We start from the raw sequence: 27,483 nt of genomic DNA, 5'->3' as shown, positions 1-27,483 counted from the left end.
TTCTCTAATTCAAAATACTTTATTCCAAAAATAACATCATGGCTCAAACTCAACCCCGCCGCTTCGCCCAGATCGTTCACCTCAAGCCTTCCGCTGTCGCGGCATACAAAGAATGCCACGCCAATGTCTGGCCCGAGATCCTTCAAAAGATTAAGGAGTGCAATATCGTAGACTGTAAGTTCTAATGTCCAGATGATGCATAAACATAATGTATGTTCAAGCTGGCTGACATGCTGTATTTCTGCCGCTGCAGACTCGATCTACTTCGATAACGATCGGACTCTATTCGCGACCTTTAAGTATATCGGCACAGACATCGAAGCTGATATGAAGAACATGGCATCGCTGCCGAAGATGAGAGAGTGGTGGGCCATGACTGATGAGATGCAGGTATGTTGATGATTTGAAGAAAATGCAGAGATACAGATGCTAATCCGAGTAACCCGGTACTAGGAGAGCCCTGTTCCCGGAGCCGTGAGCAGTGCTGAGGGTCCAGGGTGGTGGAAGCCCTTGGAGGAAGTGTTTCACACAGATTAAGTCTTCCGGCCATGGCGAAGATAGTTGAACTTGTACATAGCTATAGACTCGTCGTTAAACGGTCGCTTATTGGAGAAATTGATCAATCCTTTTTAGTTTCGCATCATGCGCAGCGGTCCCGATGCCACCCTTAGTACGGCGGAGATTGGCAAGACGTTTCTTGTCGTCAATACCCAGAACGACAAGCCTACGCCTTCGGCTGTCGAAGAGTTGCTATCCGCCCGCAAGCAAAAAAAAAAAAAAAAAAAAGAAAAGGAAAAGGAAAAATGAGAAATAAGAAATTGGGCCATGGCATTAGCTTGCCGATGTCCAATGTTATCATCAGCTATGATGATATGCCTTGGTCTCTTGTAGCGATGCCTGGCAAGGGAAATGTACGCAGGCTCCTCGTGGGTTGTCTGCGGACTTGAGTTGACAGAAATCAGGTGTACAGTGACGGTGCATAACTTTGGACACCCCCCCCAATTACCTATACACATCATAGGCCTAAGGTAGAAAATCTCTGCATCGAGGTAAACTGAGGCGCTGAAATTATCAGATTACAACCGGAATATAAGAACAGGACCTGCGTAATCGTCCCTAAAAGCGACCATTAGACCTGGCTAGAAACGACATTTCCCCTCCGATATCTATCACTGGACGAATTCAGCGAGAACCTAGAGTAGGATGAACGTATCAGTTTTCGTATGCCTAGGAGCCCACGAGTTATTCTGCCCGTTCATACCTAGAGACCTATTCGCCTCGACGGCGATTTTTCGTTTGGAATAAGAGACATGATATTCCGTGATCTTCGTGATGCCCGTCGCATTTTGGTACTGGGCTTCGCCGCCCTGGCTAGACGGGTGGATTTGGCTTGTGATATCCTCCAAGGGACGGGTTTGGGAATTGCTGATTTGGCTCATACTGATACTGGGCTTCGTATCGGGCTGCGTATGAACCGGATTCCAGTCGCTTCGAGGCTGCGTATGAACCGGATTCCAGTCGCTTCGAGGCTGCGTATGAACCGGATTCCAGTCGCTTCGAGGCTGCGAAGTGAATCTACGTCCTGAATTCCTGGTGGCCGAGCTTCCATAGCTGTCGGTGCTGTGATCCACGGAGAAAAAGGAGGGAAAGAGCCTAGCAAGTGGCATCCACATCATCGGCAGGCAGGCACAGGTGATCGCCACGTTTTCCTCCATCATCGTCCATACTGAGGAGGCGATATCATCTATGGTGGTATATGTGAGTGTCCGGGCAAAAACAGCCCTGAGGGACTATGAGGACACTTACAGGTAGTGTCAGGACTGGTTGACGAGAAGTCTAGGGTCCGCATCCGGAGAATGCTCGTAACAGCGACACTTGGAAACTCCGAGTCAGTCTGGCGTTGACTCCTTCGTCTGCCACACCTAGGTATTTCGGACTCACAAGGCACCGAGGGCAAACACCCCCATTAGGGCGATTTTCCGCTTCAACACTATCTTCGACTTGTAGAGCGGATACATCGGAAGCGTCAATATGATAATATCGGTAGCGATTGAGAAGCCGGCATTGGCGTACCAGTTGGTGGTTATGTTGATGCACGATCCTGGAATGGTCTTGTTCCAGGCTCGGGCCACTGGTGTGCATTGAAATATGGAGGCGAAGAAGGCGGCCACCATGTAGAAGGCGATGATAACCAAGAGCGCGTAACAAGTGATGCGGAACCAACGCTGGATAAAGATGCGCAGATATAACAGCAGGATCGACATCTTTGTCATGTTCATTGTGAGCTTATAGAAAGCTTGACTAACGAAGAAGAGCTGGCAGGACTGAGGTTAGTAACCCAGACGGACCTAAAGGGCTAGAAATCCGTGGCCTCGGCATAGAACTGGAGGGCTACATCGACGGCAATCCCGAGCGTACCTTTAATGTCATTAGCTTATTCGGTGCTGTGAGATTCGCGATGTGTTGACCAAAGCCATAGGCACAGGCCCCCAGCATGAAGGCCATGACGATAACCGCAAATATCTGGTGAGAGTAGTGTTAGGCCTGTATGAGACAGTTTAATCTCACGCATGAAGAGCTCACGGAGGAAGCCAAAATGGTCCAGTCGTCCCAGCCCAGGCCCGACTTAGACCTGACTCGGGACCAAAGTCGGATAGCCACAAGGGCTGGCGTGGTTACAAGAAAGACGACACATGGCACTTGGATTTCCAAGGCCCTGCTTGAGCCTGGAATATTTTCGGACATAGCAAATTGCTAGAGGTCGCCTGGATTAGCTAGTATGGTCTTGTGAACCCGATTGAGGCGAAGGTCAATACATATGTACTAATCTCAAGACCATCTCAGTTGTAGATTTTCTTTTTTTTCCCCATCCATCTTCCCTGCACAAGCACATTCCCGCATTACCGGCGGGATAGCGTGTTAGGACACACGTGTTATGCAGCAGAGTCACATCGACACTGACAAGGGTCCCATTCGCGGAAGTTTTTGCTGTCTTAGCACCGAGTAATATCGCGCGGGCTAATCGGGGCATTGGCCCGATTCATCCGAGACCCTTGTCAAAAGTGGATGGCCGCGTTGCAAGATTGGACGTGATTAATTTACGCTGCATGGCGTTAAAGGCGCTAGTTCGGGAATAGTTGGGGGCCAACTTGGGTCAGGACTGGACGGTCGGTTGATGTCAAGTACATTTGGACACTGAGCCAGTGAAAGCAAAATACTTCAGATCAAAACAATACCAGAAGAATTCACCTGTTGGATTGTTCAAGAACAGGGCTGGAATTCCTCTCGAAGTCAATCCATTCAACTGACCAATTACTCAGCACAGCGTCTCCCCTGTACCTGACTAGACCAAGTACGTGCTAGTGAAATTGCAACTAATAAGCGGTCGAGAAGCGAAACAGGAAAGGCTGTACGAAATAGTCGGCCCCTAGATAACTAACCACATATAGGTAGCAACGCGGCATCTGTGCCGCTGGCTCTGGTGCAACACTGGGATCCGCCTTTATTTCACACAGAAATAATTCTCAAGCTATATATATATTTTTGCATCGGGAGACGAACAATTAGGTCTGTTCTTCTCCTACACGATAGAGACCGCGGTTTTAGACGGCAGTCACTAAGAGAACTTGGTCCTTGAGCGAGCCACATCATGAAGATCTTCTCTGTCTTCACTGCCTTCTCGGCAATTCTCTCGTGTACGGCTGTCGTCTCCGCACAATCTGACCCCGATCCGATTGGCACCATCTACGATGGCCATGTACCAGCCAATCTATACGGATCCAGCTACCCCTACCCCTGGCCGGTGAAGCTGTTCAACTTCTACAATCAGCGCCAGAACCTTACTATGGCGTTTATGGATATCCCAGCAAGGAAGCACAACAAGCATAACAAGACCGCCGTGTTGCTGCACGGCGGGAACTTCTGCGGCGTCACATGGTCCGACACGGCGCGCCAACTGTCGGCCGCCGGCTACCGAGTGATCTTGCCCGACGACATCGGCTTCTGCAAATCGAGCAAGCCCCAAGGCTATTCTTACAACGTACAGCAGCAGGCGTTGAACATCCACAGCCTTCTCACTGCGCTAGGCATCGACCAAGTCACCGTAATCGGCCATTCGATGGGTGGCATGGTTGCCGCCCGCTACGGTCTCATGTACCCGAACAACGTTCAACAGCTTTTCCTCGTTAATCCCCTGGGCCTGGAGGACTGGGTAGCAAAGGGTGTTCCCTATCTGTCAGTCGACGCGTCGTACGAGAGCGGTGTTGTGTCGAACTTCACCACTCTCAAGGCCTATGAGCACGCCAACTACTTCCCAAATGCCCCCTGGAAGCCTGAATACGATGCCTGGGTTCACATGCTAGCCGATATCTACGCCGGTGACTATGGCTCCGAGTATTCGTACGTGATGGCTCTTGTCACCGATGCTTTACTCAGCCAGCCTGTCATCTACCAGCTGCCTCTTCTGCAGACTCGTACCTATCTCTTGGTAGGAGACAGCGACGTCTCGGCGCTTGGCAAAGCGTGGTCATCCCCTGCCGTCGCTGCAAAACTGGGCCATTATCATGAGCTCGGTCCTGCTGCCGCAGCCATGATCCCCAACTGCAAGCTCCACATGTTCCCCGGTCTAGGCCATGCGCCCTTCCTCCAGGACCCCAAGGCGTTCTACGATGTGCTGCTTTCTTGGCTGGACTAGATTGGATTTGCAATTTGCACACCATAACATTTCATACAATACTTTCAGACGAGAATGACGTTGCCAATAATTTACTGTCTTAGTCAGACATCTAGGGTTGCATGTCATCGGCTAGGGATCAGCAGCGCAGATGGCAAAGGCCTTCCCGTACTAAGGGTGGAAGACATTATATCAACCAATGTACATAGAAACACTTTGGAATGACCATACTTAGAGACTTGCGATTTTGGTGGAACCAATTTAGAGATCTGTACTTGACCCTAAAACCCGTATTCCCAGTTGCGTCGGGCTATTCACTGAGTGGCTGGCTGAACAGGCACATACCTGGCCACAGCACATTCCTTTCAAGGCTAATGGCATCAGCATTTTGTTTTAATACGAGACGTAAAATAATACACATAGTGATAGAATAAATATAACGAGCAAGCCATGTAACGGTGAAAAGGGAAGATCGGTCGACCGTTAACTCCCCATTGCCGCGCTCGGAAGGACCAGTATCAGTTGAGCTAAGACATTTCCGGACGCGTAACCATTATCTTTTCCAGGTTGGGCAGGCTTCCGGGGTAACGTGTGGAAAGCTTTTCTATAGTAAAGATATATAAGAGCACCTATCCTGCCATTTACAGACTGATTACATTCCAGACGAGTAATAAGCCGAATCGGACCTGGCAACAAACACAAAATGGTTCATCCACGCATGCGCACCTGTGGTGCGTTGGACGCATACGCCCATGTCGATGCGTCGCATGCTTTAGGGAGAGAGTACCCAGACGTTCAGCTGTCCGAAATCATTGCTGATGACAGCAAGATCAAGGATATGGCGATCACCGGCAAGTGAAGACAAGCTAGAGGCGATATAAGGACAATGGGCGCTAACGATGAAATACAGCATCTGAGCGCGGTGTGGTTGTCCTACGCCGCCAGGATATTGAAATACAGGAGCTGAAATACCTCGTTCAAAGAATGGGAGAATTAACAGGAAAGCCAGATGAAGGGAAACTGCATGTTAACCCGATACACCCCGAGGTTAATGTTTGTCTGGGCAATGATCACGTCTTATCTGACCCCGAAGTTTACGTCGTGTCCTCTGAAGTATGTATGACTGGATGACCCGATCGCAGCGCTCGAATGTAACTGACTAGGGATCTAGCATAATCGCGACAAATTTGATGATTATCTGAACACAAAGCACAAGCAGTTTGCCAGCCGAGGTTGGCACGCAGAGTAAGTCTCGCGTCTACTCCCACCTCCTTTTCCCTCGGGCTAATGCCAGAAAGCACCTCATACGAGAATATCCCCTCGGACTACATCGCGATGAAAATGGTAAAAACTCCAAGGACCGGTGGAGATACGCTTTTTGCTTCCTGTTATGGAGCCTATGACAGATTGTCTGAGCCATGGCAAAGACTGGCCGATTCCTTGTCATGTACGTCAATCGATATATGCAAGAGGAAAAAAGCTAATTCGCAACACAATGAAGCCACACATCACGAGCCGGATATTATGCCGCTTGCAGATAAAGGAATCAAGCTTTGGCTGGGTCCTCGAGGCCATCCTGACAATGTTGGTGGCAGCTTTCAAGCAAGACAGTAAGGCGCAGCTCCCAGCCCAGCTCTTGTGCGTGTTGCTAATCTGAAATCGAGCAGTCCACTGGTAGTGACAAACCCCGTCACTGGTTGGAAAGCACTATGGGGTTTCAGTCCAATTTCGATGCGCGCAAAAGGAAAGATCGATGGAGTCACCGACTATGAACATGAGCTGATGAAGGCCTACTGTGCGTGGGAAGCCCCTCACCAAGAGCCTTACCTAAATCCTCCTATTGTGGTTCTTGTGCTAATTATGGTTCAGTCTTGAAGCTCATCACAGACAATCACGATTTGCAGTACCGCCACCGGTGGGAACCTGATGATGTCGTGATTTGGGACAAGTATGCTATCTCAGGTACAATACATTTCTTTGACCAAAGGCTAACAGAAACCTACACAGTCGGACTGTCCTCCACGCTGGCACTTAGTATGTTTGACCTCCCTGCTTAAAACGATAAGGGGCCCATGTACTAATATAGAACACAGTGACCTCTCTAATGAGGAGCGGATGGCTCTACGCGTCACCAGTCTCACTGGTAGATTCTACTGCGACCCTGGGTCTTTGTCCCGCGAGGAGTGCTTTCGCAGAGATCGAATGAGAAGTACAACCATGTAATTCTTTCACTTCAGATTTGGTGTCATGTACCGTGTTAGTTTTCACAATCACTATTTCCCTTCTAAATGAACGGTACGATATGTCTCAAGGCAGGAATTCATAATAATTGAAGGGCAATTACAACACACTGGATAAAATTGAAAAACAGAATGGCCTGGGATGCCGTATGTTGCCGAAGAGGACCAAGTGTGTAGAGATGTCTAATGTATCCTGTGGTTACTGCCAATAATTATTGCCTGAAATTCGCACCGAATGGTCTGCGGAAAGCAATAGTAGCTATTATAGTTTTGTGATGTCTCAACCATGGACTGACTCATGAGCATTTTATTAACGGTGGAATGTTGTGCCGTCAGAAGGATATACCAACTCTTGGACACTGACGGCTTGTGGTTATTGTTTTTAATTAGTGATCACGGCCTACTGTTTTTCCCAACAACGCGAGCGAATTTGCTCGAATCAGATAATACGACATTGAAAGGGGTGCTTAATCGTCATTCTGTGGCCAGAGAGACCAATAACTAGTTAAGGGTGGTGTCGTTAACTGAGACGCAGCCCTATGTGCCATATTGCTGAAGATTATATTACGAATTCGGAGGGATTAAGCGAAGTTTAGCTATGGCGAAGGTAAAACTTTACCAGGTCAAAAATTCTGTAGTGTAACTGCAACCCTGCAATTCGCACGATCTCCGAGAGCAGGTAGAGATCTGCATGGTGGCTACCTGGGTACAGTCACACTATAGGCAGATGATTTCCGGTATGGGATAATGGAATGGTATTACGTGTTGACATCAAGACCAGGTGCCAGGTGGCTTAGCGTACCAAGCCACTGGTTCCATATTTTGAGGCTAATGGCGGCCCGGCGGGCACCGACCCGAAAGTTTGGCATGCTACATGTGGGGCGAACTATCTACCGAACTTACCGGCATGACATACCACCTAGCTAGGTATATGGCTCAGACCATATTCCAAACTTTAAAGCGACCACAGAAAGCAATAATTGTTTCATCGGCCCACAGCCTCCTACAACTCCTTTCAATCCAGCTAGGGTGTATCGTATATTTGCCAGCCTTGCACAATGGGGGACAACCCATAGCGTCTGTCTCAGTCAAATAATTCAACAAACTTTCAAAAACATGGTATGCTCAAGTTGATCCCCTAACCATTTCATGCTTCCTTTGGAATGGGCGATAAATACCAATTTCCTAGCTTGTACCAAACTCAGGTCACGCAAACTCATCAGCCATTGCCTTTTCGATGGCACGTAAACTTAATCGCACCCTCCCATCAGCATACCAGTTTCGCTTAATCTGTAACCAGGAGTTAGTGGTTTCGTTCAGACTGGATTCCTTCGTCAAGCATCGCAGTCGGCGAGTCTATTGATAATCACGAATGCGAGCACCACTTTTGCACTTGTACGAGATGGGCTGATGAGAAGTGTAAGTAGAATGTTTGCAATCATATCACTTCCCCGGCTGATCTCTCAAATACGGCACGCAATCCGGCCTGACTGCTGTACTCAGTCTCGGTGGGGAATAGGAAGTCTCTGCTTTACTTCCTGGACGGAAGAAACTGCCCCTGCGTTACACTGTATTTCCTGTCCACCAAAGTAACACTGGGGGCCGTCTAGCTATCCTCCTCGAGTAATACGGTGGTCTCCAGAGCTGCTTGCAGGGTGGTTCCGCATTCGTCCCTGTTACGTAGATGACCCTCCAGTGGTACAACGAGCGCAAAGGGTTGATACAGTGATTACACATAGGGTCACTTGGGTTTACGTAGCCATTTAAGATCAGACAGAGTATGCAGGCGATCTCCAATTCTCAGACCCTAAGATCCTACATGTCGGACTCCGCTATTCGTGTACTTGCCGCGTTGTCATTTTTAGCATAGGGCACCCGGCATATCTACTGGACATTCCAGTGACCTATTTCTTACCGGTTTCTTCGCCGCTCATTTCCACTGGCAAGCGATATAGCACAGAGTCCCTTCAAGAAAGTGCTTACTCCTGCGGCCCTGTCTCTTCATCATTGCTGTTGCGAGCATCATATTCTTTATCATTTTGATGCAATATGCTCATCAAATCTGAGAGGCAGTTAGCCCTCTTCGAAACAACACGACGACTTGTTGCCCAGATTGCCAACGAGGAACTAGGAACTCCTACACTTGATCCGTCGGCCACTGCGTCACAAGGCCATATGGTTCTTAGCAACCCCCTATCTGTTGATGGGAAGAAAATTAAATGCCGTATCCGGGACGCGGCCTTTCTTGACGTCGCCGAAGGCAAAATCATCTCCATTGTCCGGCCGGGAGATTTAATTCCACCCGTGTTGCTTCAAACGGAAAATACAGAATCTGTTGAAGAATGGGATCCGGGTAATATTTTTCGATTCATTGGAGATTGGCTGCCAGGCGGGATCACGCAACATGCCCAGGAGACTCTAATTGAAGAGCTTCAAAATTCCGTTGCTAATCAAGGTTGGATCCGAACAGCCGCAATTTGGGACATAGGTAGTTAGTTAACCCGGAGGTTAGAAAAATGGCTTGAAATCGCTCGAAAGTCGCCGACACCATCCCTCGACTCGCCGTTTATTGCATGGGAGAGGTCGATTTATTTCGGTCACCCTACTCACCCAGTAAGTTGAAGTCAACCGCTCAATTCTAATAGAGGAGAATCTGACGTATGCGACGTCTGCAGCTGCACAGAACATGTCTTTCTCAACCACCCGTAATACTCGTCCATCCAGACGACCTACTAGACATGACTGCGCCACTAATTTGCTTTGTGACCCTACCGCGAAGCAAACTGCGGGTTTCAGGACCATTTGACAAAGCCATCCAGCCCCTCCTGGACAAACTTGGCATTCCCCGGTCTGCTGAGAGATGCACGGTACCTTGTTTCGTCCGGCAGTTACCATCCGTTTTACTCCACTTTCCAGACGCTGTACAGGTCAAGTCCGTGCAATTACGAGCTCAGGCACAGGCCTCAATGCGAACGGTTTCCCTTGAACCCGAATTGGGCTTCCCTTATCACCTTAAACTTTCTCTGGCTTGTCAAATCACATCTTCCTTGAGGACGATAACTCCGTGGACAACAGCACTGGGACCAGTTTTGACAAATATCCTTAAGAGCGTTCTGCCCCCAGACCTTTGGATATTCGACGAAGTCGCAGGTGTTTCTGGTGGCCAGGACAACTTTGATGAGGCACGACACCTGTCATGCATTTTGCGTCATGACCTGCAAGACAGAGCGAGAGAAAATGGAGAGGCGCTGGTAGTTGCTGCAGCGTTGTTCGAGAGACCTATCGATGACTATCGGACATATGCAGAAATTCTATTCGGCCTAAGGAGTCTAGAAGAGATTCGTACATGGTTTAGGAGGTATGTGTGCGCTTTGCGTGAAGATCTCCAATTGGCTTACCGCAATCAATTGTCTTGGATCTAACAACCAGTCACCAGATATATTTCCATCCTGTTTCAGCTTATACTATCCCCGTTAGTCCACTATGGCATTGGACTAGAGGCTCATGGCCAGAACGTGGTAGTTCGCGTCTGTTCCAGGACCAAGAACATCAAGGGATTTGCTTTTCGAGACTTTGGGGGTACAAGATTGCACAAACCCACATTACAGACTATGCACTATGATCTCAGTTCTATTCCCTCGAACGGTGCCACTATTACCCACGACTTAAAGGCCGTATGGAACAAGGTCCATCATTCCCTGCTGCAGAGTCATGTGGGTCATTCTTTGCATGCTCTTGGACTCGAAACAGAGGCGGGTTGGGAAATAGTGCGAGAAGAGCTCTCAAAAGCTTTGTGCTCTCACGCCCGAGGTCGCACGATACGCGATTATTTCTTGAGGGAGACGATGACTTTCAAGTGCTTCATACGAATGAAGTTGGCCAGCAAATATCGCGATGTGAGCTTTTAGAGAAATACCCTAAGATTCCACCTGCCAGCTGACCTTGTCATAGTACCTTGAGAGAGACGTACCGAATGTGGCTCTGAGGCCATAGACGCGGGGGCCTGAAACCGTTCTTGATCGGTTGAAGCGGTGTTGTCCTAGTTGGAATGCCCGTGATGTGTGCTTAAGGGGCAAACTGAGAGACACCCAGTGAAGGGCGTGGTGAATAAGAGTCAAGAAGCCTCTTAAGCAGCGTCCTGATCGCGCGCTGGGCTGCGGGAACAAGTAGCGCAGAAGCGATCGTGGGGTTGATCATCCTTGGTATTGAGCAGGGTGCCGTCATGAAAGGTCTCCTGGTCAGGTCGCAGTTTCCGGTCAAGCCCATGCGCATCAGCATAAGCACGGGGTTGGTTATCTTCATCCAGACTGTCGGTGATATATTCGGTATCGTCATATACACCGCAGTCTACCAGAATGTGCTGTGAACCAAGCTGCACCACCTGGCTTTGACTGTTCGGCAGACTGGGGTCACCCTTTCGGATGTGCAGAAGGTGAAGACGCAGTTCAAAGGTGAATGCACCAGTTGATCATCGAGATGTATGCGGAGAGCTTGCAGAATGGTTGGTGGTGTCTGTTTGCCTGTGTGGTATGTTTGTTGATTCTGTTCCGCGTGTGCGAAGCGGCGGAAACTGACCTTTGGGGAATGGGTTATCTACTTAATCTTTGTTAATGAAGGAGAGGATTTCATGTGCCTAGCAGCCATCCAAAAAGAATGAACTAAAGTTTCCCAGAGGCGACCAGTGGTTATCCTAGGATTCCACATTATGGGAGTACTCTGTGGCTGGGGAGGTTCGGGGGCGTGTTTTTCACTAAGGCAATAATACCAACCATCCATGGATATGAAGGAATTGGCACTCGTATTGAAGATTTTCTTCAAAGGGGGTCGCGACATAACATGGGATATGAGTCTCATGTGACGTGTGAAATGAAGCTGAGTCGTTATATGACAATATCGACTCTGTTATGATCCCAGGCTTCGTAACACCGTCGTATACGACCGAGAGGGGAGAGATCATGGTTCCGGAAGGACGGACGACGTTGGGATAACCTTCTGCTGGCCAACACAGTTCAGTGATCGAGACAACAGCAACCCCCAGCATCAAGCCATGGTGGATGAATTTGTTGGAGTTATCGAGGGGTTTTTGGGGACTAAGCGGGTGAATATTACCTAGTCTCGCTGAGAGATGGGAACAGTGCCCCCCCCCCCCCCACCGTCGGAGGCGAACGGAAAGCCACTGAAGCATTACCTGTCCAAGGTTGGTATTCAATTCACTCACTAGTTTGGAAGTGAGACTGACTTTGTACCATACAGAGTGCGTTCTGGTCTATGTGCTATGACTACTATCACGGACTTAACGACTTCCGATCAAAATATAGCTCCAAATATGAGAATCTTCCATTTGAAGGCCCAGTCTTGCATTATAGATGGTAAGAATTTGATTATTATCAAGCAAAAAGAAAATCTAACACTCCATCTAGGGGAATCGGCAAAGAGGTCACTCCCGACGAGTACAATACCTACCGCGAAGAACTGAAAGTATTCCAGAGATGGTTTGACAAAAAGGTCTTCTCACAAGATCCGAACACACTGTCTGAGGCCATTATGATTATGCTATATAGCTCTGCTAACCCGAAATATCGGGATATCCCTAATGAGTCGTTTCCCGTGGTCTTGGATTTTCCATAATTTACCTGAAAACTGACTAGATGACCTAGGAGCCCATTAAGTGCTAGAACCATTGGTGAAAAGTTCATCTCTCCTATCCTCGGAATCCCTTAACTTGTGCTACCTTGTTAGTATCTTTAACGCTTATCTCTTATTCTGGCTCTTCTCGTCCTTGTGAATTACTCACAATCGTCATCTTTAGTTGGACAAATGCCCTATCAATCACGAATCTCAGGCAGACTTGAGCACAGGCCGATCAGGAGCACTATCCTCGGTGCAAAAGGAAGCGATCTGATGCTCATAAAGCTAGTCGAAGCTGCATTCCGGGCAGCGTCGTGGCCTACAAGCGTCAACGTCGGAAGATATGTTTCCTTTAGCAGACAACGTCCGTAATGTTGCTCCTGTCGACGGAAATTCCAAGGGACAACAAGGCTTGCTGCAACTTCAAGCACTGGATAGCAAGTTTTAAGGCTACTAGGAAGCGGTATTTGCCGGGCAATTCTTTAGCTCTTCCGGGTTGGAATCCTAAATGATGTTTTCTATGGTCCTCTAGTTGTACATTAATTTGCAGCCCGGGAGCAAATGTGTGCATACATAGGCGATAGGCGATGCTTCTCTTTAGAAGTTAATTAGTAATTCAATACGTACCTACCTAGGTATACCTACCGGTAGGTAGAATTAGTGTTGTTGCCTCCATATAAACATATCCCCTTAACTCCGAGCTTGGCATCGTTTAGGGTTCCACTAGGAGGCCCCGACTTTGCTATTCGTGTTAACCCACTCCGCCGCATGGAGCCCGGCCTTAACATACTTATATCGGAATAGATAATATACTATCCTAGCTTTTAAAGTAGTGCCGCTGCTGGTATAATAGCGTTAAGGCTAGTTGTATAGGGAAATCTGACGCCCCAGTCGGACTTAGCGGACTTTGCGGATCGACCTTGTGATCGAATGACCGATAACGCGTCTCTTGCATTTGTATAACAGTTATTTAGTCACCAGTAAATCCCATCGAACTTGCTTCTTTCCTCTTTCCTGGCCCAATTAATTTGTTGACCATGGCTCCGTACGGCGCTGACACCACGGCCACCCAGCTGGTCAACGACTACGCCGACCTCATCAAAGACAAAGTTGTTCTGGCAACTGGTATCTCTCCAGGTTCTCTGGGCGGGTATTTCATCCAATCCATCGCCAAAGCAGGCCCATCATGCCTTATTCTCGCCGCCCGCAACCCAGATAAAGCCCAGCAGACGGCCAACGAGCTCAGCGCTGCACAACCAAACGTGAAGACTCGCATCCTCCAATTGGATCTCGGTTCATTCAAAAACGTCCGCCAGGCGGCAGCTGACGTCAACTCCTGGGATGATGTCCCGGTCATTGACGTGCTGGTCAACAATGCAGGCATCATGGCTCCGGAGTACAAGGTCACTGACGACGGCTTTGAATCCCAGTTGGCGACTAACCATCTTGGCCCTTTTCTGTTTACCAATCTTATTATGAAGAAGATCCTGGCCTCCGAGAGCCCCCGTGTGGTCATGGTGAGCAGCGACGGCCATCGCCTAAATCCCTTCCGGTTTGACGACTACAATTTCGATGTAAGACATGGAACTTGAACTTCTTCTCAAGTGTACGGGCCACTAACTAAATATACTCAGGATGGGAAGAGTTACAACAAATGGTATGCTTATGGCCAGTCAAAAACTGCCAACATGTTGATGTCCATCTCACTCGCGGAAAAACTTGGCATCAAGCATAATCTTCTCGCCTTCAGTCTTCATCCTGGTGTGATCTGGACCAATATCGCCAACCACTTGGATATAGAAACGGATTTTGGTGGACTGCGTAAGTATTAATATACTCATTTCCCAATTGGGAAAAATTACTTACTGGCATAGGTGATGCCGATAAAGCGTTAGGAAACCGTGAAGGCTGGGGGGAACTCAAGTTAAAAACGCCAGATCAAGGTGTGGCGACTCACGTTTACGCAGCGTTTGGTCCGGGTCTGAATGGTAAAGTGAATTCCTTTTCGATGGACTGAATAGCAAGCTAAGGACTTCGATAGCCCATAATGGTGCGTATCTGATAGACTGTCGGATCGGGAATCCTCTAGCAGACACGATCAAGTCATGGGCAACCAGCAGCCTGGAAGCGAAGAGACTTTGGCATTTGAGCGAAAAGCTTGTTGGCCAGGAGTTTGCCTACTAGCCATTCTGTAGTGGTGCAAGCCCTGGTATAAACGAAGTCTAAATGAATGGTTGTCAAATAGCTATGAATAGTTATCATCTACGTACTCTACTGTTCATGTACGGTAGCTTAGTGGGCTATGAGGATGCCATAACCTTTCTTCATTTCTACTTTCCTATACTCAGTTTCACTCATTGGGTTAGCAGTTCACTATATGTGTGAACAAGTAACCGAAGGGGCTAAAAATTATCTCCGGATTAAGATGATCGATGTACCCTGGGCCTAGCTAAAGCATGATCTTATAGTAATTGAGGTAAATAACCTCGCTTTTGCTCGAGTTATAGCCTACGTAGAAGAAAGAATAGTAAGCCGCTTATACAGCCCCCTTCCAAGGTTGTTATATCTGTTTTGGTAGTCTCTTTACATGCCCATTTTAGCTATGAGTTTCCTTAGATATCTTATATATTTAGAGGTTTCCTTCGCTTGATTAGTGCTATAGCTATACGGGCAAGAAGAATTAACCGGCACGGTTTGCATATCATATACTTTCATATCCAATCTTGGAAGTCATATGCTAGAGACCGGTTAGGACTAGTGGGTTTATATTGAACCCAAGCAATTTATAAAGTCATAGTTATAGAGATAACTAAACATATGGCCGGGTACATTGCTATTTTCTGCGGGTCCTAGCTGAGGGGGACTAGAAAAAAGTCTAGTCCCCGTCAACTTTTTTCTAGTCCCCGTCAGCTAGGGGCCCTAGCCCCAAAACGAAACGCGTCGCATACCTCACCCACATTTCAACTAAGTTCTGCTTCCACCCCTGCATCTTTATGACTAGACAGCCGAGTTGACCTACAAATATTACTTGATGCTATACATGCTAGTGACAGTCATTCGAGGATCGAGATAAAAGACCCGGAGATATCTCAGTTGTTTGCATATGCGCCCTCCAGTGCTTATATCCAATCCACTTCGATCTGGACTTCTATGAGCCTCTTAAGTATGTCCCAGTTCCTTCCGATGTATTAGAAACATCATCTTATCGTTTCACCTTTTGTGCCTAGCTAATCTCCAATTTTGTAAGACGCGACACGTCGTTCTCGGCCTATCTCATATCTCCTACCTCTTCAATATGTCGGACCAGGCCATAGACTTAACAAGTATGCCAATTACGAAAATATTCCATATGGTGTTATATGCTAATTCTCGACTCGTCAGGCCCTCGCCCTGACCCGTCACTGACCCCAATACTCCCTGAGCCGTCTGCCACCACGAGCGCACCAATGCAGCATGAATTGGGCCATCATCCATCGTGTGTGTTAACCCTGCCTCAGCAGTTTGATCTTCTGCGAATCTGCGTCGCGCACAAACACTTGTACACAGAGCGGCGAGGCAATAATACTTATTGGCGCCATGTCGCTTTTGAGTTTGACAACTCGGGCTGGGACGTGAACCGTGTCAAGAAGTACGTGCAAATGAAGATCCGACAATATCGTGCGACTCCTGCCAAAGTTCTCAATGGTCAAATGAGACAACTCTTGCAGGAACTTATCTCCCAGATGGAGCTTGTCGACGCGACGCTCCCTCGCTCACGACATCGCCCATTCTATCACTTAGTGTCCCGGCATACTTCTTCTGTGGACACGTATCCTCAAGATCCTTTTGGGTCCCAGCATACCATCCCTGGTAGTTCTTCTGTTCACACGTATCCTCAAGATCCTTTTACGCACTCTCGTCCTGCTTCGACGGAACACTCAGACCAAGAACTCATCGCGATGAGCGAGGAAGCAATAGAGCGGGGTGACTATGAGGAGGCCAAGTCTCGGTTTCTTCAGATCTCAGACAAGACAGTTCGTGATCAACGCTTGAAGGAATTGGACGAGACTCGCCGTGTCCAAATCCTACTCAACAGAGAATTGGAAAGGCAAGCAAAAGTTGCCGAGCTGGAAGAGGACTGGGAAACGGCCAAGTCCCTACTGTCTCAAATTAAGGGCAAGGAAGGCCCTTTCCTTCTCCTGGCACTGGAGTACAGTCGAAGACGGCCGTACTGGGGCTTGTGTGACTCGGAGGAAGTGATGGAGCAGCTCAAAAAGGAATACCCCGATCCACGCCTCGAGCAAGTTGAGCTCGATGAGAATCACGAGAATGCGATGATGACTGGCAACCCACAGAGGATCGGCCGTCATCGCAGGCGGCTTCGTCTCAACAGGCAGAGGATAGGCACCCTCTGGGAAGCACCGGACGACTATCGCAAGGTATTCCAGATGATGGCTGAAGACATGCGCAAGGCTAGTGACAAGGCCTGGTACGCACCACCAGCTCCATCCGGGGAGGCAGAGTCTCGAACCCAATCTCAGTCTGAATCTCAGCCACTGGATGCCGCCGACCTGCTGCAAAGGGCGCGGGAAGCAGCCGCAGCTGAGCCGGATATTGATGAAGAACTCCGCTTGTTAGACAAGGCACGGGAAGAGATAGTCAAGGGGCATGACAAGGCTAAAGCCATCCTACGCCAGGGATCGAGCGAAGACTCCCAAGAAGCCCTCAAAGCAGTAGAGAGAGGTGCAGCGGCGATGCTCGCCGACTTGGAGGAGACTGAGTGTTCACTCGTGGCCCAGGCTGAGGATGTCTCTGAGGCATGGACACCCGAAGCTCAAATGACACTGCTGTTACTCATGGAAGAAGAGTCGAGACTCAAGCATGAGAGGGCCAAGTCTCTACTGGCTCCATACGCGAATAGCACCCAAGGCAGGAGCCTCCGCAAGAAAGTTGATCAAATGATTGCTAAGGAGAAACGCTATTTTCAAAGATGCAATGATACACTCCTCGCAGGTGGAAGACTCGAAGATGTAGAGGAAGAACCGTGACTCAAATCGTGCATCAAAGACGCTGACGGCGATAAATAATGGGGATGACTGGAGTGAGAATGGATCGATGAAATACTATGTTCAGTGGAAACTCGAGCAGAACAAAATCGTGGTATCTGTAGTTTAATGTGAATGTTTTGACTCGATCTATTTCAACCAAGTCTTCCTCAAGACTGCTCTGACTCCCTCACATTCAACTCCGGAGAGCCAATCTTTTCATCGCCGGGGATTCCAGACACCCCAGGCGTACCTAGCTGAGAGCGCCAATCTTCCACGGGTGGTGGGCTCCATTCCGCAGCACTATACCCCCCGTTAGCACAAGGACGAACCAGCTATAACCAAAGCCATCAACTAGAAACGCCTACTCATGCTCCCGATCCTCAACCTCCTTTGTCCACCGCTCAGGAAGCGGCGGACGCGGCGGATCTGACGCGGTATGCAGACCATCATGCCCAGCAGTCCGTCCCATATTGTACTGCGCATAATTTGAATCGGATTCCGACCCTGGATTGTCTTCGTCATTCGCGTCCGGAGCTGAATCTGGAGTCTGTGACTGGAGCGGGGTACCGGCAGCATGGTCTTCGATGGGAACGTCAGAGCTCTTGTGAGTTATCCGACGGCCAACTGGTGTCGATGTAGCATTTGGTCTGCTGGTCCTGCCATTGTCTGAGCCCTTGGCGGAGTGCTTGCTGCTGTGCTGGTTCTGGTGGTTCTGAGGTGTTGTGCTTTCTGGTCGGTGAGGGGTTTGGCACCAAGGGCAATCGAATTTATCTGCGTAGGCGCGGTGCCAGCTTGCGTGGGTATGTTGTTGATATCTTCTCATGATGGATATGTGAATATGTCTATGTAGATGGGGGGAATATATATACAAGGGGGTGAAATTATTGTGATCTCATGATTTCGGGGACCAAAAGGCTTTTTAAAAGCGGGGATTGCTGGATTGATGGTAAACAATGGAACTATCTAGTCCCCTTTCTTTTGTTTTCTTTTCTTTTTCTGCATCCTTGCTGGTTGAACAGCCAGTTGCTGTGCTGGCAATGCACTGGGGCTGGGGGCCACTTATCACAATAATATTGGCGCTTGTGCATGGCGTCGATCTAATTTTAATTAGGCTAGTTTTTTTTGGTCTCACACTAGCACAATGGCATGATGCAATTACAATCATACTCAACATATATACTCGGGTTATAGTACACTTTACTGATCCCAGCTACAGGCAGATGCACATGAGACAAATGAGGGAACAAGACAGATGGACATTGGCAGGGGAGCAGTTAGAACTGAGTAAAGAAAATTGCCTTAGATGAACACCGAACTAATTGCTCCCAAGGAAAACCCCCTTCCGATAATAAAAATAAAAAGTGGTATGTGCCATGATCCGTCAAAAACTACATCACATGAATAAAACGCCGGCAGTAGCCCATTCCCTCAATTGAAATATTGGTAGGAACTTTTGGTCGGAAAGATAAGAAGCGAGACGCTTAAGCAGCAAGCTGGCGGATCTTCTCCTCGACGCGAGCCTTGCGCTGCTCGCGGGTGAGAGGGGCGACCTTGTACTTCTTGGACTCGGCCTTCCACTCCTCCTTGGTCTTCTTGGGGCCAGCGTTCTCATCGGCCTTGAAGGGGTCCTCGCGGATGGCCTTGTGGGCATCAGCGTAGATCTCCTCGAGGTCACCAGCATCAATCTCGTTCTCGATGTACTTGATGAACTGGGACTTGTAGCGCTCCTCATCCTCATCGGCGAGGGTCTCCATGTACTCGGAGACGTGAGAGCCGTGAATGTAACCCTTGAGGGTCTCGGCGTCGAGCTCCTCGGACTCGATGTCGTAACCGGGGAAACGGCGCTCGGAGTGGGGGATGAAGATACCACCGTCGGAGGCACCCTTCATGGCAGCGAAGACGCGGTTACCGGTGGAGGTGCGGACAAGACCAACATCGAGGAAGGCCTTGAAGGGGCGGCGCTCACCATCCTCGGTCTCGATGGCCTCGGTGAGAGTGTGCTCACCGTCAGCCTCCTCGACACCCTTGAACTGCTCGTCAAGGTTGAGCTTCTTCAGGACACGGCGGGCAAGGAGCAGACCGGTAGCGTAAGCGGCAGCCCAGTTGGTAAGACCCTGGTCGATACCGTAGCGGGGGAGCTCGTGGGCGTAGGCAGAGGCGAGGACCTTGTCACCGGTGACCTCAGAGTAGACAATCTGGGTGACGATGTCGCGGTTGGTGAAGCGAACGACCATGCGGTACTTGGGCGCGTTGTACTTGTTCTTGGCCTGGGTGATCAGGCGCTTGCGAGCATAGTAGTCGGTCTTACCCTCGCGGCGGCGACGGTACTTAGTCTGGAAGCGACTGTAATTGGAAAAGTCAGCAAACGTAGGCCCCAGAAAAATTAAAAGAATTAGAATATTCTCAACTCACCTGAAGTAGGCGTTGTTCTTGACGGTCTTGGTGAAAGGCTGTAAAGCAAGATCGCGAGTCAGCAATTAACGCTTCAGAAATTACGCCGAAGCAACTTGCAGGGACCCGGCTCCGATATGGATCGGAGAGAGAATAAAATGCAAAGGGAATACATAATGACTTTTTTCAGCCATCAGCGATACTCACCATTTTGACGGGGTGTCGAGGGGCGTTGGGGATGGACGAAGAAGAGGAAGGTGAGAAATTTCGTGGGTCGACTTTGTGCGGGATTTCGCTTAGCGTGGCTGCATCCCCCTCCAGAAAGTGAGGTCGGCGACGAGTGGGAACATCAATTTTCTTGACTATGGGGAAAAAAGAGAAAAAGAACAATAAATTCGGAAAAAATTGAGAAAAATTAAGAAAACGTTCTGAATTCTTATTCTCCATCCTTTCTACATATAATACTGATATTCATCTCGAAATAACCAACTTTCTATGTACAACATACAGCGGCTCACAATCGTGCCTTGTCCTCGTCCAGCAACTGAAGGCCTGTGAGCTTCTCCAGCTCTTTGACCGCATCTTGGGTCTTTCCAAGTGTGACTTTGACCGTACGCATGCCGGCTTTCTTCGCCCCCTTCAAGTTCTCGCCAATGTCATCGAAGAACACAACGTCGTCGGGATTAGATCCGGCCAATCCTCGCCTCTTAGCTAAAGTGTCCATCTCCTGTAACGCCACCTGGTAGATTTTCGGGTCGGGCTTTCGGAGGCCTGTGTGCGCAGAGGAGATAAAGAAATCAAATTGGTTCTTAACGTCAGATGCATTATTGTATTCATGTCCGTCGGGGAATATAACGGTGTTGGATAGAGCGCCCATCAGGAACTGTCCCGATTCTCTCAGTTTCTTCAGAGCTGGGTACATATATCGGTCTGGTGTACGAGATATCCGCATCATCTCCCAGAATAGCCATTCTGCATCCACCGTCGGTAGCGGAGGGATGGTAGAGCCACTTGTGCCTTGTTTCTTTTGAAGTTGTTGGTGGAATTGTTTCCATAGCTCGGGGTTTCTTAGGTCCGCGTTGAACCCCGCAAAGAAGTCGGCGTCCATCTTGATGTCGCCTCGCTCGAGCTTGTGCCAGCTACCGTTCGGCGATGTTCGCGAGATACTGAAATTGACCCATCCTGGTGGGATGTTGTGGGCAATTTCATAGTCAAGAATAGCCTGGAACGGAGATACAACCTAGAGAATTGTCAGAGATATATATCTTCAATGTTCCGGGTCAAGTGGTCGACTTACACACACTCCTCCAATGTCGAACAGTAGGCCCACTGGCCGCTTGATCTCTGCCATCTTGGGGCGATAATGAGGCTGCTGGCAATAATAGGGCTCACTATAAGATATACTGTAGTTAAGATCTGACTCGTAACCCAAACGAGTTGCGATGACCTTGGAAGCGCGACGAATTGAATTACTTTGAAGGCGATCTGGGTCTAAAACATAAAAGACGGTCAGATTGCCGAGGTACATACAACTCTAGACCGAGGATATACTCCACACCAAAAACTTCATTAAATAAATTAGCGTTTTGGAGCCATATTTGAATGATTATACTATCGCTTAATCTTTGTTCCTTAGATCATTTCCCTCATTTCATGGTGGTCTATTACTAAAATCGGTATTGGCCATCCCGCAAAATCACGTTCGTGGGGAGACACGTGATGTCTTATCGATAAGGACGCGCAGGATCGCGGGACTTTTGGAGATTCAACAATGGTACTTTTCTAACACCATTTGAGCATTGTGTTCGAGATGGATTCAGCTCGAACTATATCTGAATTGAAATCTGCATTTATCTGGAGTCAAGTCCGCATCTTCTCCGAGAGCCTTGATTTACCCGAAGACTGGCGAAACTATGCTCCCGAAACCACGGAAGGTGATCTGAGTGACAAGGTGGTTGAAGAGGTTCTACACAAAGGTCAGAGCACGAATCACAATTAAACAGCATAGTTCTCTAAACATTTGTGCCCATATATACGATATGGATATGATACTCATAGTCCTATAGTAAATGCAGCTGCTAAGCAGCACAATCGCATTGTTTATTCCTCCCAAGCGATACACCATGTCGCCCAACAGATTGCGAACCTGTACTGGACGTCAGTCAGTCAAGAGGCACGTCGTGGAGATCCTTTTGGTCGAGGCATCGAAAAGACAACGGATTTATCAAGGGAGATGTAAGATTTCATCAGGTCAATAGTAGATGTTATGACAACACTGACTATATGGTCCAGGAACATCGCAAAGATGCCAGTGGACTTGGAAAACCAGGAAGCAAGCGAAGAGGAGCACGCAAGGTCAGTCAGTTTACAGACACATCCGGATTTTTTCCGATTGAAGTTCCACCTGCCTTACACCAGTCGCACAGATACCGGGAGCTCCGTGAGCGGCTCGTGAGCCTCGACAGTCAACGGCAGCAACGGCAACGGCGCCTTGATCAGTTGCAGCATCTTCGACGATTACTCGAGCCATTTGAAGACCCCCAAAGGGATATTCAGCCTAATCTTATCACGAAGGATGGAGAACTTGTTAAGGAATTGGAGAAAATGCGCATGCTCGTAGCCAGAGTTGGGGGTCGGATTGCACAGCACAAAAAAAGCAGCGGTGTCCCTGAAACCTATGATTACTCACTTCCAGGCTCTGATCAGAGATTGGAAGCCCTGTTGGATATGCCTTGACGAAACCAAAATACCCCATGCCCCCCATGCGCATAGAATGAAGTTACTTGCGATGCGACACGAATACACATTGTTAACTTGACCCCCCTTGTCCCCTAAGCCTGAGCTGCAAACTTAAGTGCATTCTGAACGACGTTTCTCATTTCTTTAGTCATAGAAAGCGAGTCTATTTGTTCTTCCCGAGCCCATATCCAGGCCACATGCTCGTCGGCGTTTGGCTTGACTTCATCCCCAGGCCGAACCGTCACCACATAATTAAGTTGAAAGTTGGATTGCGATTTAGACTCCCATACCATCGGTTCGATTCCGCCGATAAACTCTACCACGACTTGGGAGGTCTCCTCGCGGACCTCACGCTTAACGGCGTCAGCGACAGTTTCGTCTATAGGTTCGACGTGCCCGCCAGGAAGCTCCCAGGCATTAGCGAAAGATTCCTCGTGGGGGGCTCGCTTTAGTAGGAGGAGAGATGGGTTCTCTAAATTGTTATTCTGGAAGATTGCAGCCCCAATCACCCAACGCTTGGTGGGATCAAGTTCCTGGGGACTTAGGTTGAGGTGTCCCTTATAGGGGAAGTCGGGGGACGGATTTGCGACCATAGCGCTGTCGTTTTGAACGACAAATATCAAGATGTAATAGCTTGGAAGAGTTGGTTTCCCTAGAACTGTTTGTTAAATACCGTAAATAGGCGGTGAGCTCTACTATGTTGAAAAACCCAGTCAATTTCCATTGGCCATTTTCATACAACAACGCTAACCCTAATTTGGGGTTACATTGCAGATCACTAACCTGCAGCATCTGCACTTAGGGTCCTACCGGAAGAAGCCTAGACCCGTTTGATGTATGTAGTTTGATCATGACAACACTGTCCTCAGTATATAGACCGGTTTTCCAGAAGATACACTGCCTTGAAAGGATGGCTACCTATGCTTGGAAATATCAGTTCCGTCCAAGTTGTTGAAGCCATTGATGTTGTTGAGCTCGCAGAAGGCTGGCGAGCACAGAAGGGACTCGCCGGAGGTGGTGTCGTGATTGATATGGGATATGACATGCTTGATCAGCTCGTTGGGCTCTTTGGCCGGCGGTTTGAGGTCCAGCATGCCGCGGTGATGAAGACACGTCTCGGCAGCTATGATGTGGAGGACACAGCCCATATTTCGGTCACGTTTGGCGATTCTGTCAATGCGACAATCTTCCTCTCTCATTCTGGCATACGGAGCGAGGAAAAGATCTCCATTATCGGAGAGAAAGGCATCTTGACCCTTGGTGGAGAGCTCGTCCGTCTTTCCTTGTGTGATAAAGGCGGCAAACTCACACCACACGAGCAATATACTGTTCATGAACCATCTGCCCTTTTGCTTGAACGAGGTCTGGCTAGCTTCATTGGCAGTCCCAACGACTGGGATCTAGACAAGGATGTTGCGGTGATGCAACTCGTCGACGAGATTTACAGGGTGGGAAGTAGTCAAGTCGAGTCCCAGACAGCGCTGAATCCGCTCGAGAAGACCTGGTCATGGCCCAAGGTGACGCCGGATGTCGAGCGCGCCATTAGCGAGCAGCTCCATAATACCCTGAGCATCTACAACAACGACGGTATTTTCGGAAAATTCGAGGAGACATTCAGAACTTTCTCTGATACACCATCTTACCATGCCCTTCTGCACAACTCAGGCACAAATGCACTCCACGTCCTTTACTATGCTTCCGGACTGACCGCTGGAGACGAGGTTATCGTTCCGGTGTACACTTTCCACGCCACCGTCTCCCCGCTCATGCACTTGGGAGTAAAGCCAGTGTTTATTGACGCCCACCCTGAAACTGGTAATATGGACCCGAGCAAGATTGCCAGCGCAATCACCTACAAGACCAAGGCCGTCATTGCCACCCATATGTGGGGTGTTCCATGGGCGATGAAGGAGATTGGGGACATTTGCCGCAATAATGGCATTCTTCTGCTTGAAGGTAGGCAGTTGAAATTCGCTTCTGTCATAGGCCGGAGAACTAACGGATTGATAGACTGCTCGCATGCCCATGGTGCATCCATTAACGGGAAGAAAGTTGGAACTTTCGGCGATGGTGCCGCGTGGTCAATTCAAGGTGACAAAGTAGTGAGCGGTGGCGAGGGAGGTGTCTCCTTGACACCTAACTCGATGTTTTCTATCGACAGCTCCTTCATGGCCATTACAACAAGCGCTGCAAGTCGGAGATCCCCAAGGATCACCCTCTTCAAGATTTCGCCGTCACGGGTGCCGGTCTGAAGAATCGGGCGCATCCACTTGCGATCGCCGTTGCCCACAACCAATTGAAAATACTTCCAAAAATTCTTGATCGCAAGTCGCAGTGCGCGGCTCACTTCATCGAGACACTTGCGTCGATCCCTTTCCTGAAGGCACCCGTGCTTGAATCAGGTGCGAAGTCGGCATGGTACGCTCTGATCTTCCGGTTTGATGGATCCCAGGCTCCGACGGGGTGGACTCGCGAGCTCTATGTGCAAAAATTCATTGCGCGTGGAATGAAGCACATATATATCCCGAATTCAACCAAGCCTCTTTACGACGAGGCCCTTTACAGACGTCCGTGAGAGATTTGGGCCACGTGTATGCACCAGACATGTATGCCGGTGAATGGAAAGCCGCCGATTTTCCTGGGGCCGTTACATTTCACTCTCAAGTTATCAAGTTGCCGGTGTGGGCGTATGAGGAAGATTGGGCCACGGTCAAGGCGTGCGCGCGAGCGATGCTTGCCGTTGCCCGAGAATGCATAAAAACCCCCTTGAATTAACTGCTAGGGATGGAGGAAATAAAAACACGGAGACCAGCTTTAGCCACAAGCCGGTTGTTATCACCGGCGCATAGGCCCGCCAGTCCTCTGGAGCACCCCCGTTGATGAATTCGTTTTGCAGTGGATCATACCTCTAATTTATTTTATAGATGGTAGTTTCCTTGACATGATACTTCGATTTCAAGCACGTTGCCCCGGCTACAATGTTCCAATATCTATGTACCTTCCATCAAGTGTAAGACATAGCATAGCCTCGTAGATGTCAACAAAGGACCATAAGAAAGGCAAGTACGTGTCAACTACGACTTGCAGACTCAATTATAGACTTCATAGAGCACGTGCCGTTGCACCGATGATTGAAGATTTCATACTGGGCGAGGGCCAACTTTCTCTCCAAATCTCGACCGTCATTGATCCATTACACTTACATACTCGTCCTCCGCCGGTCGGAAAGAAATAGGCTTCGCCCCACCGGTATGTTGGAAAACCGACTCCCCTAGATGACCGTTTTCTGTCGATCTTCCTTGCAGCGACATAGTTGTTATTTTCTATCTGAATGAGTGCCCTCAAGAAGATGAGGGAGCTTGTTGGAATGGGGCCGTCACGTGAATCTTCCCAATCACGTGTTGACCCGACACTAGCCCCACCTGCTAGCGTGAGTAGCGTGAGCTCCCAGCACAACACGATTGTCAACTGCCTACTAGAGACCTGTGATTCTGATCAGAGCTCCTTGGACGAGATTGCCATTGTTACAGACTCGAGTGACAGTGACGATACTGTCCCTGGTTTGAGTGCACCCGCCACCATCGAGGGCGACACTTCCCCCTCCCCTTCCAAGGCTTTCACGCGTGGGCATCGCCGTCGCTCCACGCACGTTACTCGCCGTGACCTTGAGAAGTTTCAATCGGAGGTCCTAGGCGTTCAAAACCACGCCTCTTGGTTCGACGAAGATAACGGCACCAGCACTCCGCGATCCTTCACCCCTGACGACCCTCAACTAGAGGAACTGAACCGCGCTTTTGCCGACGCCGACGTGTCTATGAACAACTCTAGTATGACTACCAACGGTACCGGCTCCGGCAACTTCTCGGGTTATTCCGAAAACAGTACTGGCGCAATGAACATGCCCAACATACCTCCCCGCCAGACTCCATCCCCTTCTCCCTCCCACACTTCGGTCACCACCCAGATCAATGGCGGCGGAATGGGCGCCATGGGTGCGGCAATACCGATGAATGCTGGCCACCAGATGGATTTGCATCACCTCTATGAGATGGTTGTGGAATTGAGCGATGTGTTGAAGAACAACCGGGATGTGACCAAAAACATCGTCGCGAATGCAGAGGAGATTGTGGTATGTGGGACCGAAGAACATTCATTGATATTGGATATTCAGCTAACACACATTTAGAAGAATGGCATTGCCGACAGCTCTAGTGCGAATGGCCAGCACGGCGACAATCTCAGTATGTTGACCCGGGGAATATTGATTCACATCGTTTACTAACGCCTAGAACAGCCGCCCGGATTGCCGAACTCGAGCGTGCCCTGGCCAAGGAAAAGCTTGTGAGTGCCGATCACAAGCACCATCGTGAAGAAAACATGAAGATGGTCCGGGAGTTTGAGACCGCCGTGGGTGTCATGGTCGAGCAAATCCGCAACTACTGCCAGAACAACAACATGCACTACCTTGCCCAGAAGAAGCATTATAACAATCTCCTCCAAGCTGAGCGCGACGCCCACCTGGAAAGCCGACTGGACCGGGACTACTGGCATGCCCAAACCATGAAATGTGCTCAAATGATCCGCACCGCTTACCGCCTCAAATGCGAAGAAGATGATGTCCCTACCCGTGTCATCACTGGTCTGCAGAATGAAGTTCGTGCCTACCGCTTTGCGCTTGGTATGGAACCCGAGAAACCCGAAGAGGAGTATGGCTGGGAATACCTCAAGAATATTCCCGGTCTGGAGTAAATAGGCGCTCGGGTGCGGAAGGACTGCGGAATGTGAA

The 27,483-nt window shown here is 49.1% G+C and overlaps 15 protein-coding genes across 15 annotated transcripts; 10 read left to right on the top strand and 5 right to left on the bottom strand.

Annotated features, from left to right (window-relative positions):
• Positions 1-38: 38 nt before the first annotated feature.
• Positions 39-537, top strand: N7525_003042 (L-rhamnose mutarotase; the record flags this gene model as incomplete). The annotated part of the gene is made up of 3 exons (XM_002559519.1): positions 39-174; positions 254-390; positions 454-537. The coding sequence occupies 3 exons, from the start codon at positions 39-41 to the stop codon at positions 535-537; spliced, it is 357 nt and encodes a 118-aa protein (XP_002559565.1).
• Positions 538-1,193: 656 nt separating this feature from the next.
• N7525_003041 (uncharacterized protein) lies at positions 1,194-2,745 on the bottom strand (the record flags this gene model as incomplete). Its single annotated transcript, XM_061212588.1, has 5 exons — positions 1,194-1,744; positions 1,807-1,874; positions 1,942-2,315; positions 2,419-2,523; positions 2,584-2,745. The coding sequence occupies 5 exons, from the start codon at positions 2,743-2,745 to the stop codon at positions 1,194-1,196; spliced, it is 1,260 nt and encodes a 419-aa protein (XP_061069609.1).
• A 904-nt stretch (positions 2,746-3,649) lies between these two features.
• On the top strand, positions 3,650-4,693 carry N7525_003040 (alpha/beta fold hydrolase; the record flags this gene model as incomplete). Its single annotated transcript, XM_002559521.1, has 1 exon — positions 3,650-4,693. The coding sequence occupies one exon, from the start codon at positions 3,650-3,652 to the stop codon at positions 4,691-4,693; it is 1,044 nt and encodes a 347-aa protein (XP_002559567.1).
• A 682-nt stretch (positions 4,694-5,375) lies between these two features.
• On the top strand, positions 5,376-6,895 carry N7525_003039 (TauD/TfdA dioxygenase family protein; the record flags this gene model as incomplete). The annotated part of the gene is made up of 9 exons (XM_061212587.1): positions 5,376-5,403; positions 5,583-5,785; positions 5,844-5,917; positions 5,971-6,119; positions 6,174-6,282; positions 6,340-6,467; positions 6,542-6,620; positions 6,680-6,706; positions 6,766-6,895. 9 exons carry the CDS (start codon positions 5,376-5,378, stop codon positions 6,893-6,895), a joined length of 927 nt encoding a protein of 308 aa, XP_061069608.1.
• Positions 6,896-8,961: 2,066 nt separating this feature from the next.
• N7525_003038 (IucA/IucC family protein) lies at positions 8,962-11,278 on the top strand (the record flags this gene model as incomplete). Its single annotated transcript, XM_061212586.1, has 5 exons — positions 8,962-9,367; positions 9,425-9,525; positions 9,588-9,779; positions 9,840-10,270; positions 11,047-11,278. 5 exons carry the CDS (start codon positions 8,962-8,964, stop codon positions 11,276-11,278), a joined length of 1,362 nt encoding a protein of 453 aa, XP_061069607.1.
• A 759-nt stretch (positions 11,279-12,037) lies between these two features.
• On the top strand, positions 12,038-12,540 carry N7525_003037 (uncharacterized protein; the record flags this gene model as incomplete). Its single annotated transcript, XM_061212585.1, has 3 exons — positions 12,038-12,109; positions 12,166-12,281; positions 12,333-12,540. 3 exons carry the CDS (start codon positions 12,038-12,040, stop codon positions 12,538-12,540), a joined length of 396 nt encoding a protein of 131 aa, XP_061069606.1.
• Positions 12,541-13,577: 1,037 nt separating this feature from the next.
• On the top strand, positions 13,578-14,724 carry N7525_003036 (uncharacterized protein; the record flags this gene model as incomplete). The annotated part of the gene is made up of 4 exons (XM_061212584.1): positions 13,578-14,114; positions 14,175-14,361; positions 14,415-14,528; positions 14,582-14,724. The coding sequence occupies 4 exons, from the start codon at positions 13,578-13,580 to the stop codon at positions 14,722-14,724; spliced, it is 981 nt and encodes a 326-aa protein (XP_061069605.1).
• A 1,262-nt stretch (positions 14,725-15,986) lies between these two features.
• On the top strand, positions 15,987-17,567 carry N7525_003035 (uncharacterized protein; the record flags this gene model as incomplete). The annotated part of the gene is made up of 1 exon (XM_061212583.1): positions 15,987-17,567. The coding sequence occupies one exon, from the start codon at positions 15,987-15,989 to the stop codon at positions 17,565-17,567; it is 1,581 nt and encodes a 526-aa protein (XP_061069604.1).
• Positions 17,568-17,734: 167 nt separating this feature from the next.
• N7525_003034 (uncharacterized protein) lies at positions 17,735-18,390 on the bottom strand (the record flags this gene model as incomplete). The annotated part of the gene is made up of 2 exons (XM_002559527.1): positions 17,735-17,867; positions 17,933-18,390. 2 exons carry the CDS (start codon positions 18,388-18,390, stop codon positions 17,735-17,737), a joined length of 591 nt encoding a protein of 196 aa, XP_002559573.1.
• A 658-nt stretch (positions 18,391-19,048) lies between these two features.
• Positions 19,049-20,168, bottom strand: N7525_003033 (60S ribosomal protein uL18; the record flags this gene model as incomplete). The annotated part of the gene is made up of 3 exons (XM_002559528.1): positions 19,049-19,910; positions 19,980-20,017; positions 20,166-20,168. 3 exons carry the CDS (start codon positions 20,166-20,168, stop codon positions 19,049-19,051), a joined length of 903 nt encoding a protein of 300 aa, XP_002559574.1.
• A 304-nt stretch (positions 20,169-20,472) lies between these two features.
• On the bottom strand, positions 20,473-21,309 carry N7525_003032 (HAD family hydrolase; the record flags this gene model as incomplete). The annotated part of the gene is made up of 2 exons (XM_002559529.1): positions 20,473-21,198; positions 21,256-21,309. 2 exons carry the CDS (start codon positions 21,307-21,309, stop codon positions 20,473-20,475), a joined length of 780 nt encoding a protein of 259 aa, XP_002559575.1.
• A 459-nt stretch (positions 21,310-21,768) lies between these two features.
• N7525_003031 (kinetochore subunit FTA4 family protein) lies at positions 21,769-22,694 on the top strand (the record flags this gene model as incomplete). The annotated part of the gene is made up of 4 exons (XM_002559530.1): positions 21,769-21,934; positions 22,025-22,193; positions 22,251-22,313; positions 22,385-22,694. 4 exons carry the CDS (start codon positions 21,769-21,771, stop codon positions 22,692-22,694), a joined length of 708 nt encoding a protein of 235 aa, XP_002559576.1.
• Positions 22,695-22,789: 95 nt separating this feature from the next.
• Positions 22,790-23,290, bottom strand: N7525_003030 (NUDIX hydrolase; the record flags this gene model as incomplete). The annotated part of the gene is made up of 1 exon (XM_002559531.1): positions 22,790-23,290. The coding sequence occupies one exon, from the start codon at positions 23,288-23,290 to the stop codon at positions 22,790-22,792; it is 501 nt and encodes a 166-aa protein (XP_002559577.1).
• Positions 23,291-23,740: 450 nt separating this feature from the next.
• N7525_003029 (uncharacterized protein) lies at positions 23,741-25,272 on the top strand (the record flags this gene model as incomplete). The annotated part of the gene is made up of 3 exons (XM_061212582.1): positions 23,741-24,653; positions 24,708-24,799; positions 24,859-25,272. The coding sequence occupies 3 exons, from the start codon at positions 23,741-23,743 to the stop codon at positions 25,270-25,272; spliced, it is 1,419 nt and encodes a 472-aa protein (XP_061069603.1).
• Positions 25,273-26,028: 756 nt separating this feature from the next.
• N7525_003028 (uncharacterized protein) lies at positions 26,029-27,446 on the top strand (the record flags this gene model as incomplete). Its single annotated transcript, XM_061212581.1, has 3 exons — positions 26,029-26,826; positions 26,884-26,938; positions 26,992-27,446. The coding sequence occupies 3 exons, from the start codon at positions 26,029-26,031 to the stop codon at positions 27,444-27,446; spliced, it is 1,308 nt and encodes a 435-aa protein (XP_061069602.1).
• Between the last annotated feature and the right edge of the window lie 37 nt (positions 27,447-27,483).

The sequence above is a fragment of the Penicillium rubens genome (assembly GCF_028828025.1).
Source record: "Penicillium rubens strain IBT 27055 chromosome Unknown utg000002l_segment0_segment0, whole genome shotgun sequence".
In the NCBI taxonomy this organism is placed as follows: Eukaryota; Fungi; Ascomycota; class Eurotiomycetes; order Eurotiales; family Aspergillaceae; genus Penicillium; species Penicillium rubens.
Note: the sequence above shows the minus strand (reverse complement) of the source record. Positions and strands in the feature narration are given on the sequence as shown.